The 13,066-nt window shown below is 43.3% G+C and overlaps 1 protein-coding gene across 3 annotated transcripts in view; it reads left to right on the top strand.

Annotated features, from left to right (window-relative positions):
• Positions 1-13,066, top strand: part of LOC121535267 (myoferlin) — a 24,047-nt gene extending 10,981 nt beyond the window's left edge. For 2 of the 3 annotated variants that reach the window (XM_041842196.2, XM_041842373.2), the window contains 36 exons: positions 175-299; positions 411-524; positions 722-899; positions 995-1,119; positions 1,212-1,321; positions 1,628-1,820; positions 2,031-2,318; positions 2,445-2,608; positions 2,979-3,093; positions 3,336-3,438; positions 3,622-3,761; positions 3,853-4,023; positions 4,187-4,277; positions 4,364-4,441; positions 4,562-4,743; positions 5,501-5,659; positions 5,761-5,862; positions 5,962-6,123; positions 6,499-6,661; positions 6,783-6,856; positions 8,022-8,033; positions 8,132-8,230; positions 8,358-8,486; positions 8,677-8,832; positions 9,262-9,353; positions 9,813-9,983; positions 10,240-10,388; positions 10,569-10,708; positions 10,801-10,889; positions 10,981-11,076; positions 11,224-11,365; positions 11,475-11,574; positions 11,706-11,899; positions 12,059-12,168; positions 12,283-12,430; positions 12,571-13,066. In XM_041842196.2, coding sequence (XP_041698130.1) covers positions 175-299; positions 411-524; positions 722-899; positions 995-1,119; positions 1,212-1,321; positions 1,628-1,820; positions 2,031-2,318; positions 2,445-2,608; positions 2,979-3,093; positions 3,336-3,438; positions 3,622-3,761; positions 3,853-4,023; positions 4,187-4,277; positions 4,364-4,441; positions 4,562-4,743; positions 5,501-5,659; positions 5,761-5,862; positions 5,962-6,123; positions 6,499-6,661; positions 6,783-6,856; positions 8,022-8,033; positions 8,132-8,230; positions 8,358-8,486; positions 8,677-8,832; positions 9,262-9,353; positions 9,813-9,983; positions 10,240-10,388; positions 10,569-10,708; positions 10,801-10,889; positions 10,981-11,076; positions 11,224-11,365; positions 11,475-11,574; positions 11,706-11,899; positions 12,059-12,168; positions 12,283-12,430; positions 12,571-12,609 — 4,703 coding nt within the window. In that variant the 3' untranslated portion in view covers positions 12,610-13,066. The remainder of the gene's footprint in view (positions 1-174; positions 300-410; positions 525-721; positions 900-994; positions 1,120-1,211; positions 1,322-1,627; positions 1,821-2,030; positions 2,319-2,444; positions 2,609-2,978; positions 3,094-3,335; positions 3,439-3,621; positions 3,762-3,852; positions 4,024-4,186; positions 4,278-4,363; positions 4,442-4,561; positions 4,744-5,500; positions 5,660-5,760; positions 5,863-5,961; positions 6,124-6,498; positions 6,662-6,782; positions 6,857-8,021; positions 8,034-8,131; positions 8,231-8,357; positions 8,487-8,676; positions 8,833-9,261; positions 9,354-9,812; positions 9,984-10,239; positions 10,389-10,568; positions 10,709-10,800; positions 10,890-10,980; positions 11,077-11,223; positions 11,366-11,474; positions 11,575-11,705; positions 11,900-12,058; positions 12,169-12,282; positions 12,431-12,570) is intronic. The other variant, XM_041842279.2, reaches the window with a different exon arrangement.

Raw genomic sequence — 13,066 nt, 5'->3', positions numbered from 1 at the left:
ACTCCTGTGAGTTTGCCCGGGCAGATACCCTAACTGTAGTTTTTGTAGATTTGCTAGCACTGTGTGCTGTGTTCACCATTCTCCATCCAATACATCATCTTCTGACATGCAGAACTAACTCCACAGTAGCTCATCATTTAGAGACATTAGTAAAAAGCATGATTTCCTCCACAGGGAAGACTGGGGAGTCTGAGGTGGGTTTCCTGCCAGCCTTTGGGCCTTGCTATATCAACCTGTATGGGAGTCCCAGAGAGTTCACTGGGCTTCCTGACCCCTACGAAGAGCTCAACTATGGCAAGGTAGGTCCTGCAAGGGAATTTAATACTTCTCTCCATCTCTAAGCTTGGAGATGTTGACAGTTCTCAACATTTGTTGACATTGCAAATGATCTATGGTTTTCTTTTTGACAGGGTGAAGGGGTGGCCTATCGAGGGAGAATCATGGTTGAGCTCTCAACTAAACTGGAAGGCAAGGCTGACAAGACTGTAGATGAAATCCCTAGTGATGACATCTTGGTGGCCCAGGTACTGTAACCTGGACTCCCATGACTCTTGATACATTTTACTTTACACTTAGCTACAGGTATACCTGTTTTGGTGTAGATGGCCAAAGAAACAAAATGCATGCTGCATCTTTGAATAATACAGTTATTTGAAATGATTTGTTAATCAATTAATATTTTTTCCATCTAAACTAAACAAACATTTTGTCTTCTGATCAGAAATACCAGCGCAGGAGGAAGTACTGTTTGTGTGCAGTGTTCCACAGTGCCAGCATGCTCCAGGAGCCTGGGGAACCAATCCAGTTTGAGGTCAGCATCGGCAACTATGGCAACAAACTGGACGCCACCTGTAAACCACTGGCCTCCACTACTCAGTACAGCTGTGCTGTGTTCGATGGTAAGGGCCCAAGCCGCCTTAGAAACCGAACTCATCTGGTTTTTGGTACCTCAGCAAGAATCTTTGAATTGGACTAATTCATTTATTTTCAACAGGTAACCACTACTATTACCTGCCTTGGGCTAACACCAAGCCAGTGGTTGTCATTACATCATTCTGGGAGGACATCAGTCACCGTTTGGATGCAGTCAACATCATTCTGTACATAGCTGAACACCTGGTACGAGATGCAGATTTATGCACCAATTTACCAGTTCGAATGCCTACAATGTATGAATACCGTGTCAAATTGTAGTCTATTGCTCCTTTCAGCAATCCAACATCACTGCGATGAAGATGGCCATCTTGGCTAAAGTCCCCGAAAACCGTCTGGCAGAGATCTGGCTGAGACTGGTAAATCAGGTGATCGAGGACCTCGGCAGGTAAATACTTCCATGTTTGATGGATTTAGTTAGTCAACATTGGGGTAATCTGTTGGGTTTCAAAGATCTAGCATAAACACAGCAATGATGACTCCTAACCCAGCATGTTTATATAACGCAATCCCCATCATACCAATGTTTTAATTTTTTTATTGTGTAAATTGTTCAAAGTAATCATAGAGTTGTATGGTTTGTTAAACTTTGAAATCAATATTTTTTGTTCAGCATACATTTTAAAGTAAAAACATCGGAGTAATACCTTTACTGTGGAATTGCCCGTATCTAACCCAATCCCAATCAAACCAGTTTGAAAGTGCCAGACCTGGAGGGCCACTCCAGCCTGACCGCACTGGACCTCCAGATGAAAAAGCTGCGCGACAGCGCCCTGCAGACCATCATGGAGGGGGCCAAGAGCATGAGAGAGGAGGCCACCGAGATCAAGGATACCCTGGGGGACATTGAGGGCTGGCTGGACAAACTGAAGCAGCTCGCTGAGGAGGTAGGTCAGAGTTCAAGTTGTTTGTCTGGTCATGATACATACATTTGACAAGCTGCTATCAATAATCAATAATACCATTTTGGCTATAGTCTCTTTTCCCTTTTCATGTACAATGCCCTCTAAATTACCCTTGAAGGTAGAGATAAAGTTGTGTATTGTTCTATTAAAACTGGGGATGTACAGTAATTTGCATGGTGTGTGTCTCTTCAGCCCCAGAACAGCATGCCTGACGTGATCATCTGGATGCTAAGGGGGGAGAAGAGAGTGGCGTACAGCCGCATCCCAGCCTATGAGCTCCTCTACTCCACCTACAGCGAACAGGCCTGTGGACAGTTCTGCGGCAAGACCAGGACTATCCTCATGCAGTACCCTATGGATAAAAACAAGGGTCTGAAGGTTCCAGTCCAGATAAGAGTCAATATGTGGCTGGGCCTGTCTGCCCACGAGAAAAAGTTCAACACTTTCTCCGAGGGGACGTTCAGTGTGTTTGCTGAATTGGTATGTTTCTATTAAAATGACTCACTTTTGCCTTTTGAGTGTTGAACTTGATATTAATGGAGAAGATCGTTGTATAATGTATGTGAATGGCCAATGAAATGACCTGTGTGTTTTCCCCTTTGTCAGTATGAGAATCAGGCCTACATGCTGGGAAAGTGGGGAACTACCGGTCTGGGTTTACGCTACAAATACTCTGATGTGACTGGCAAGCTGAAGCTGAAACAGGAGAACTTCATGCCTCCGCAAGGCTGGGAGTGGGAGGGTGATTGGTTCATAGACCCAGAGAAGGGGTAAGATTCTGTTTGTTTAAATTTGTATGTGTTTTTCTACAATGGTGGAATTCGTAATCAGCCCTCTAGATCACAATCAAAGGAAATGGGCTGGTTCTGCCTCACTCTCCCTGGAGAGACCAGTCATGTTCAGTAGGTAGGGCACACTGTAGTGAAACGTTTTGAAACAGAAAACAAAAATACTATTTTCTTATTGGGCAAGTCTAGGAAGTCCCTCCCTGTTTCAGTCTGTTTTCTTCCCTTTGGTTCCTAATGAACATGACCCGGCTATCAGTTCTCTAGTTATTAGCATTTTTCTCTTTCCATCAACCACCCGTTAGTGAGGAGTGTTGACTGTGTAATAATATGTCTTTCTGTGTGGCTGGACCAGTCTGTTGACAGAGGCAGATGCGGGACACACTGAGTTCATGGATGAAGTCTTCCAGAACGAGACTCGCTTCCCTGGAGGAGAGTGGAAGCCTGCTGCTGAGCCCTACACTGACGTGGTTAGGGAAAACACACACACAGACACACACACACGCACACGTACACACCATTTAGTGTCTCTACAAAAATCATGACCATGTGTATTCATAACGCTGGCGTTGACGCAATAACATGATATAAAAACAGGATAATGATTTAGTACAATGAATGATTAGATTCCCCTATTCAGTTTGGGCTTCCTGTAGCTCTGGCATGGTAGAAGGTGTTCAGGTTGCTGAGGCGTTGTTGGTTGTGTTTGCAGAACGGGGAGAAGACCCACAACCCAGGGGAGCTAGAGTGTCCTGCAGGCTGGAGCTGGGGGGATGAGTGGACTGTAGATGACAACAGGGCTGTGGACGAGAAAGGTCTGCTCTCACACTGATCTCTACAACACTGCTTGCCCTTGCAGTGGAAAACTTGACTTTAAATTGGGATTTCTAATATGTCTTGTCCACATTTACACCTCATGTGATCTACTACTGTAAGAATGACCTGTAGTATTTTCAAGCATTGTGTATACATTTCTAATGGGTTTATTCTGAATGCAGGCTGGGAGTATGGAATCACCATCCCTCCAGATGACAAACCCAAGTCTTGGGTGCCAGCAGAGAAGATGTACCACGTCCACCGACGGAGGAGAGTGATCAGGCCCAGGAAGAGAACATCTGCTGCTGGTAAAACCACTGAGGTCAGTGCACTGTGCCAGTAGGGAACAGTTTGTCTTGATCATAATCAAATGTTGTGGATGTAAAATATTTCCCCTTTTCCCCCATTTTCAGAAGCGAGACCAAGGAGACCCAGAGGGCTGGGAGTTCTCCTCTCTGATTGGCTGGAAGTTCCACAGGAAGGAGCGTTCCGCCGACACAATCCGACGCAGACGCTGGAGGAGGAAGATGGCCCCTGCCGACCGCCTGGGGGCATCCGCCATATTCAAACTGGAGGGGGCGCTGGTGAGCAACTGGATAACTCTGGTCCGCGGGGGCTGCAGCTTCTGCTGGTTTTCTTTTCTCCCTGGCATGAAGACACTATGTGTTGTCCAACAGTTGTCCGTCCCTGTTGTCGAGTAAGATGCATTCTTGATTAATTCGGAGGAATTCTTGATTGTCTTTGCAGGGGGTTGATATAGAAGAGAAAAAGAAAGAGGAGGTTGATGCCTCCAAGCTCTTTGGTGCCAATACTCCCACTGTGTCCTGTTCGTTTGACAGTGAGTGCTTTAGTTTTACGTAGTTGGCATGGATTTTCTGTCTGTCTGTGATGCTGGCTTTAACCGTGTATGTTTTCTTTCTGCAGGCTCGCACGTCTACCACCTCCGCGTCTACGTTTACCAGGCCAGGAACCTTGTTGCCATGGACAAAGACAGCTTCTCGGGTCTGCACGTCTCCTTGTCAAAATCATGTTTTGATTTGGTGAAAGTTGACACGATGTGACATATTATGAAAATGTGGACGTATTAACTAACACACACAACATTTTTCTATCTTGTCCTAGATCCATATGCCCACGTGTCCTTCCTGCACATGAGTAAAACCACAGAGACCATAAAGGCTACCCTGAACCCCACGTGGGACCAGACCCTGATCTTCCAGGATGTGGAGATCTACGGGGACCCCCAGAACATCGCCCACTATCCCCCCAACGTGGTGCTGGAGTTATATGACAAGGACCAAGTGGTGGGTGTGATCAAAGTCCCTTCAGTCACCGAGGTTAAAGATGCACTATGCAAAAATCGCTCCGCCATTTCCTGGTTGCTAGAATTCTAATAGTTGGCCTAATTTCTGATTATGTGACAAAACAAGCAAGTATAGTGCAGATAATCATTGTACCATCTAAACCGCTGTGAAATATATTTTCCATAACCCAAAATATTGTTGTTTCAGCTGTTTGAAGCTGGTGTACAAAACCGAAAGTAAAAGACACAAAAACAAAACGTAAGAACGGGAAGCATAGAAATAGTGCACAGAGAACAGATCTACCGCTTCTTAGACTTGCTTTCAACGAGAATGTGAATTTGGTCGGGTCGCCCAAAAAGTTACATATACTTTTTACCCCCTTTTTCTCCCCAATTTCGTGATATGCAATTGGTAGTTACAGTCTTGTCCCATCGCTGCAACTCCCGTACGGACTCGGGAGAGGCAAATGTCGAGAGACACGCGTCCTCCGAAACACGACCCCGCCAACGCTCGCTTAACCCGGAAGCCAGCCGCACCAATGTGTCGGAGGAAACGCCATACAGCTGGTGACCGTAGTCAGCGTGCATGAACGCGGCCGCCACAAGGAGTCACTAACCCGGATGACGCTGGGCCAATTGTGCGCCGCCTCAAGGGTCTCCCGGTCATATTGCAGCTTTAATAGTTATCATTACAGTGCCCTATTAACTGTGATTGTCATCTTGGCTGCAGTTGGTTAACATGTTGCTCTCTGCCCCAGGGGAAAGATGAGGTATTGGGCCGGAGCGTGTGTGTCCCCCTGGTGAAACTGAACCCAGGCCTGGACCAGACCCCCAAACTGCTGTGGTCCCCCATCACACAGAAGGACCAGCGGGCTGGAGAGGTTCTGGTGGCGGCTGAGCTCATCCTGAAGGATAAGGTGCAACACCAGAAGACTATGTGGAGGAGTAGCGGTATTAGTTAGTGGTATAGGAAATGTGTGATGTGGATTGTGAAAGCTCTCTCCCTCTGTGTCTCCAGGGTAACGAGATGGACCTCCCTCTGCTCCCTCCCAAGAGGGCGGAGAATCTGTACATGGTGCCTCAGGGGATACGGCCTGTGGTCCAGCTCATGGCTATTGAGGTAAACTACAATACTTCAGTAATGTCATAACTTCCCACAGAAATGTACTTGCTATTTCCCACAGTATGTATTTTGTTACCCAGTGTGTGTTTGTTTCAGATTCTGGCCTGGGGGTTACGCAACATGAAGCCCTACCAGTTGGCCACTGTGGCCTCCCCTTCCCTTGTGGTAGAGTGTGGAGGGGAGATGGTCCAGTCTGCTGTCATCAAGAACATGAAGAGGAGCCCCAACTTTCCTGGATCTGTCCTCTTCCTCAAAGTGGTAAGAGCGGCTTGCTTGGGATCTCACAGGCATGTGTGTTGTGCTTTTGTTACATTTTTACACCGTGCCAATGGGTGGGTGCTTATATTTGTCCTGTTTCACACGTGTACAAGTTTGTATTATACACGTGTGAGTGGGGTCACGGCCAGGGTATCCATTATCAACGGCAACCCTGGAGCAATTAGGGTAACTGCCTTGCTCAAGGGCACATCAACAGATATTTAACCTTGTCGGCCCGGGGATTCAAACTAGCGACCTTTCGGTTACTGGCCCAAAACTCTAACCACTAGGCTATCTGTGCTACATTTGTGTAGGCATCCTCTCATTCTCTCACTCAGCAGATCGATGTCAAAGTTGTCATATCTTCATCCTCAGCTTCTTCCCAAAGAGGAGATGTACACTCCTCCCATCGTGCTGAAGGTGATCGACCACAGGCCATTTGGCAGGAAGCCAGTGGTTGGACAGTGTACCATAGACACTCTGGAGGAGTTCCGCTGTGACCCCTACATCATCCAAAAGTCATCCATGTCATCCAAAAGTAACTATTCTCTTCCTCTGACACGCTTACTTATTACACGTGCATACATACCCTGTGGTGAAATTGAAATGATTTCACAACAAATATGAGATAAAAAAATGTGTCTATCTATTTTTGTTAGTGGCTCTGATGGCTGCTTTTCCTCACGACACCAGAATTGACATGGAAGACAGGAGGCCTCTGCTTGAAGCTCAGGTATACTTTGGCATTCGAATAGGAAATCCCTCTCAAATTCACCATATTTTGTTACACTCTCTTATGAGTTTAAGATCTATTCCATCTAATATAAGAGTCCGAATTTCATAGTCGATACTCTGACTTGCAGTTTGTGTACAGTATGTCAGCAGCAGTCAACAAAATGGCCACCACTACTTCTCGTCTTGTATGTATGATGTGTAGTTCAACTCTACAGGCCTGGACAATGACACTGCAGGGTTGAGGGAGCCTCTCTGATTCTATATAAAGTGATGAAATGGCAGATGCGCAAGGAGTGATTATGAGCAGAGTTAAAATGTGTGATTCATCCAAAGAAGTAAACTAAATGAAATATAATCCAATTCAACTTTAAACCTGTTTTAAAGTTGAACGTTTGTGAGTTTAAACAAAAAACGGACATCTCTGTCTGTCCCTATTCAGAACCGAGCAAAAAAACAACAACATTGATATTGAAACTATTATTTTGACTTTGCTTTATCACATCTCGCTTACTCGTTTCAATATTCCAAATTTGCAACAGATATTACTGATCAGGGGAACATCTTAAATTGTGTATTATAATTTTAAACATTTAAAGTTATGTTACTTAAAATAACAGAACTGCAAATTATACCAAATGATACCATTACCATTGTAATCAATGATCAACTTTCTAGACAATCTTAGCTCATGCATTGACAGTGCATTCAATAATGATTCAATCATGAAATTGGATCACAATCAGGGATCATGGCATCAAACTGTATAATCATTGAATCAAATAAATATGCCGTTGTTTTCCTCAATGCCACAATACATTTTATACCATCTACCAGATTGATCATGCATGTGAAACAGTTTTAAATGATTCCAATGATTCACATGATTCATGTGACACTGATTTACAAATTCACTAGCTGGGATGATATTCGGAGAATCTCAATTGCATTTCCTTGACTCCTTGCATCCTCTCTCCTCGCCTCTCACAAAACCCATTGGATGAGAAAGTCCAAGGTCCCTCCCTTCTGACATTCTCCTCCAATGGGTTTTGAGAACGAGGCGAGGAGAACGGGCGCGAGTAATCAAGGAAATGCAAGTAAGATTCTCCCATTGACTTGATACCTTGATCACTTATCTTTCCTTGCATCCCCTTCTTCCTTAAAAGCATGCAGAGAAGGTGAGATATGAAACTTTACGCACATCTCTCTATCACATAAGAAGCACTCTGTGACGTACGTTCTAGAATGTAATACTATCTTCACTTTTTTACATTAGGAGAAGGAGACAGTTGATTGGTGGAGTAAATTCTACGCTTCCATTGGAGATCAGGAGAAGTGCCGTCCTTACCTTCAGAAAGGATATGACACTTTGAAGGTGAAGTCTTGACGTTTCACACACGATACACCTGTGCTGCAAACATCTGAAGTAACTGCGCTAATTAGTTAGCATTTTGTTTTTCTTTCCTAGACTCAAATAGAATTTTCTACATCTCTGTTTTCAGGTGTATGATAAGGAACTGGAAAATATTCCTGAGTTCAAACAACTCACCGATTTCTGCAGCACCTTCAAACTGCAGAGAGGCAAGAACGAAGATGGGGATGATGATCCATCTGTTGTTGGAGAATTCAAGGTGGAACAGCAGTTTCTCTATTATTTCACAGATTCCATACACATTCTCGTACATACCTCATATATATGCATAACCACATTGGCTCAAATAGATGGAATGCATCAGTCATAAATCAGGCTATTGCTCCCTTTATAGTGGTAGAGTTGAGGCATTGCTACCTGTCAGTGATGGCTGATGACTGTGTTTTCAGGGCTCTTTTAAGGTGTACCCTCTATCAGATGACCCGGGTGTGGCTCCTCCTCCTCGCCAGTTCCGTGAGCTGCCTGAAAGCGGGCCTCAGGAGTGCCTGGTGAGGATCTATGTGATCAGAGGCATCGACCTGCAGCCCAAGGACAACAACGGCCAGGTTAGTCCAGCGCCGTGACCTTGGAATTCCACGTTTCTATCTGGGAAAAGATGATTCTGAGATAATTGGCTTTAAAGTTCCGAACCCTCATTGATTTGAATGGTGTGAGCAATTCTCATCATGTATTCTTTTTAACTTAACAACATGAATTGGGGTATTTCGAGTACCATATAGGTGGAGAACATTATACAGAAAAAGGTTACATCAATAACTCAGTTTGGCAAAAACATTCAGATATAAGTTCAAGTTTTATTGTCACATGCACAAGTACATTGAAATGCTTAACTTGCATGCTCTATATAACCGTATAATTCTAAGCTCTCACATTGTGCATTGCCAGGTTGCTGTTCTCTTACTTACTCTACCTTGCAATCTCTTTGATGTTGCAACATGACATGTTTGTTTTCTAAATTTGCCTTTCCTTTACAGTGTGATCCTTATATAAAGATTTCCCTGGGAAAGAAGTCAATTGAGGACCGAGATCACTACTTACCAAATACCACCAACCCTGTGTTTGGAAGGTAAAATCTCACATTCATTTAAAGTGGCAATATGTTACTTTTTGGGTCGACCTGACCAAATTCACATAGAAATGTGAGTTATAGATATGTAATTCTACTTGAAAGCAAGTCTAAGAAGCTGTAGATATGTTCTATGTGCGCTATTTCTATGCTTCCCGTTCTTACGTTTTTTTTATTTTTGCGTCTTTTACTTTCGGCTTTGTACACCAGCTACAAACAGCTGAAACAACAATATTTTTGATTATGGAAAATATATTTCACAGCGGTTTGCATGGTACAATGATTTTCTACACTATACTATATTATTATGTCACATAAACTGAAATTAGGCAAACTATTAGGGTTGTAGCAAACAGGAAATGGCGTAGCGATTTCTGCATAGTACAACTTTAAATGGACTTACCCTCAAGATCGAATGTTATTCTACACTACCCTTATACCACATCTCCCTTTTTGCAGAATGTTTGAGATGTCATGTTTCCTGCCTCAAGACAAAGACCTGAAGATCTCAGTGTATGACTATGATCTGCTGAGCCGCGATGAGAAAGTGGGAGAGACAGTGATTGACCTGGAGAACCGCTTACTGTCACACTTTGGCTCCTACTGTGGCCTGCCTCAGACATACTGCATGTGAGGAGACTTGTTCCTGCTGTACATTTTTAAGTCATAGTTCACTTAAAAAATCTTAAGTTTGTCAGACATTTTCAGAACTCGAATTTGGTGTTGATATGAGTCATAGTGCCATGCCATCTGTTGTGTAGGTCCAGATAACAACTATATGCCTCAATACTAAATGAATGAGAAAGATAGGCACCATAATTTAATTTAGCCCATAATCATTATGGGGGACTCTGATTGATTGGCTGTGTTGATCTCCCCGAAACAGCTCTGGAATCAACCAATGGCGCGACCATCTGAAGCCCTCTCAGATCCTTCAGAACCTGGCCCGCCTCAAAGGCGTCCCTCCACCCAGAACAGAAGATGATGGCAAAGCACTGTCATTCAATGGGAATCAGTACACCCTGGCTCAATTTGGTAATTCATAACCAGGTTTTTTTTATGGCGTTTTCAAAAACGTTCAACTTTCATTTTAGAGGCATGAGGACAAGGGTATGTTTTGTGTGACATGAGTTGGGCCTGTAGTTTTTCTTCCTGACCAGCAAAAAACAATGGACCCTATATATGAGGTAACTCACGTTTACCATCTACATTTAGAGGCCAACAAAGAGATCCACCAGCACTTGGGTCCTGCCGACGAACGGATCTCCCTGCATGTGCTCAGAACACAGGGACTGGTGCCAGAGCATGTGGAGACCAGGACACTGTTCAGCAGCTTCCAGCCCCAACTCTCTCAGGTCACAGGTCACATGTTGTCTTCCTCTTTATCTTCAATGTCTCCCACTGTCTCCGTATCTGAGACTAACTGTATTTTTCACTCACTTTATAGGGATGCCTTCAAATGTGGGTGGATGTTTTCCCCAAAAACATGGGCCTTCCCGGACCTCCATTCGACATTGTACCACGCAAGGCCAAGAAGTAAGGAGAATCGCTTCACAATTTGGTATTTCAAAGTGATCTTGTCTATAATCGTCTATTCTATTAATGAATAACATGTCTCCATTTAAAGGTATTTCCTCCGAGTTGTTGTTTGGAACACCACTGATGTCATTCTGGACGAAACTAGCATTACTGGGGAGCGCATGAGTGATATCTACGTCAAAGGGTATCGGTGTTGAACAATGTTTAAAAAAAATTGGAAGAGATATTAGGATCTAAGTATTACCATGGCAGCCATGCATATAACACACTTGTGGTTTGTTCAAACATTTTAAAAATCTAAATGAATTAACCAGTCAGTCTGTCGGTCCAGCTGGATGCCAGGTATGGAGGAGGACAAGCAGAAGACTGACGTCCACTACAGGTCTCTGGACGGGGACGGCAACTTCAATTGGAGGTTCGTCTTTGGCTTTGAATACCTGCCTGCTGAACAGCTGTGTCTGGTGTCCAAGAAGGTGTGTTGAGGCTTGAGAAACAATTACAAACGGAATAGTGTAGTAAGACAAGATTGAGGTACATTTCTTTGCCAGCAATTTTGTCAGTCTTGCTTATTATCTTCAACAGGAGCACTTCTGGAGTCTAGACAAAACAGAATTCAGAATACCCCCCAAGTTGATTGTTCAAATTTGGGATAATGACAAGTTCTCATTGGATGATTACCTGGGTGAGACACTCTAGCACTATGAATTACCGTACAATACTTTTTTCAACCAATAATGACCATAATTTTGCTTCAGCTGATCAAATCAGCTATTTAACACATGGTTCTGAGATGGTCTTCTGGTCATTGTACAGGCACGGTAGAGCTGGATCTCCGTAAACTAATCCCTCCGGCCAAGATCTCAAAGACGTGCAGTCTGAGTATGATGGAGGAGGTGATGGATGCCCGGCCAAACAAATCAGACCTGGCCAATTCCCTGTTCGCTCAGAAGTCTGTTAGAGGCTGGTGGCCGTGTGTCACTGAGCAGGATGGGAAGAAAGTCCTTGGTGTGAGTACAGCTAAGAGAGCATAAATCATCCTGGTTTAGCGATAATCTTGTATTCAACCATGTTTAGTGTCTCTGAAGAAGGTTACTACTTTGCAAATTAAAGAGCTATATGTGAAATATTGTATGGAATAAATCTGAATGAACATCTGTTATGTTTAGGGGAAGGTTGAGATGACTCTGGAAATCGTGTCTGAGCCGGAAGTGGACGAAAAGCCTGCTGGGAAAGGCAGGGATGAACCCAACATGAACCCAAAGCTTGACTTCCCTAAGTAAGGATTTCCACTCTTCTGTGTATATTCACCCTTTATAGGCCTAACAGAAATGTTTACCTCCGATATATACCATATTAAACTCTGTTTCCTCCTCTCTTCCAACATCAACAGGCGTCCGGACACATCCTTCTTCTGGTTCACAAACCCCTGTAAGACCATGAAGTTCATTGTGTGGCGCAGATTCAAGTGGCTGTTCATTGGACTGATCCTACTGATCCTAGTGCTGCTCTTCCTCGGAATCCTGTTGTACTCTTTACCGGTAAGAACAGGCAGGAGGGGATAATGTTCAATCAAACTGTGTTAAATCAAATTCATATTAATGAAATAACAAACCGACATATTGCCTACATTTTGATGTGATTTAATGCTTGCCTAATTAAACATTTTCTCTCATTCCAGAACTACATTTCAATGAAAATTGTGAAGCCATTCAAATGAAAACGCCACATTTTGCTCTTATGTCAAGAAGAACAGAGACCAAAGTCTTCCAATATATTTTCAACCAAAAAGATCATGACTATTTTTATGTATTCTAAACTGTATTTGTGTAATATTTCAACAAACAAAAAATTGCCCACAGAATGCAGAATTGGTATATTGTTCAAACCAACTTCTGACATAATTATGTTATCTTTGCACAAGTTAATTAGAATTCCTTGAACTTTATGCTCTTAAAGTATTTTTTATGGATGTTTTGTGCTTTGTAAAGAAAAATGTTGTGGTCATATACACACTGATTTTTTAAATATATGATTGTTTTAAGGTCCTAATGAATGATGATCAGTAGGCCAATTGCATTGGTGGTCTTTGTGGTTATACAGTATGTACTGAACAAAAATATAAACGCAACATGTAAAGTGTTGGTCCCATGTTTCATGAGCTGAAATAAAAGATC

Source organism: Coregonus clupeaformis, chromosome 1 (assembly GCF_020615455.1).
Source record: "Coregonus clupeaformis isolate EN_2021a chromosome 1, ASM2061545v1, whole genome shotgun sequence".
NCBI classification, from domain to species: Eukaryota; Metazoa; Chordata; class Actinopteri; order Salmoniformes; family Salmonidae; genus Coregonus; species Coregonus clupeaformis.
The sequence above is the reverse complement of the archived record's forward strand: the minus strand, read 5'-3'. Positions and strand labels throughout refer to the sequence as shown.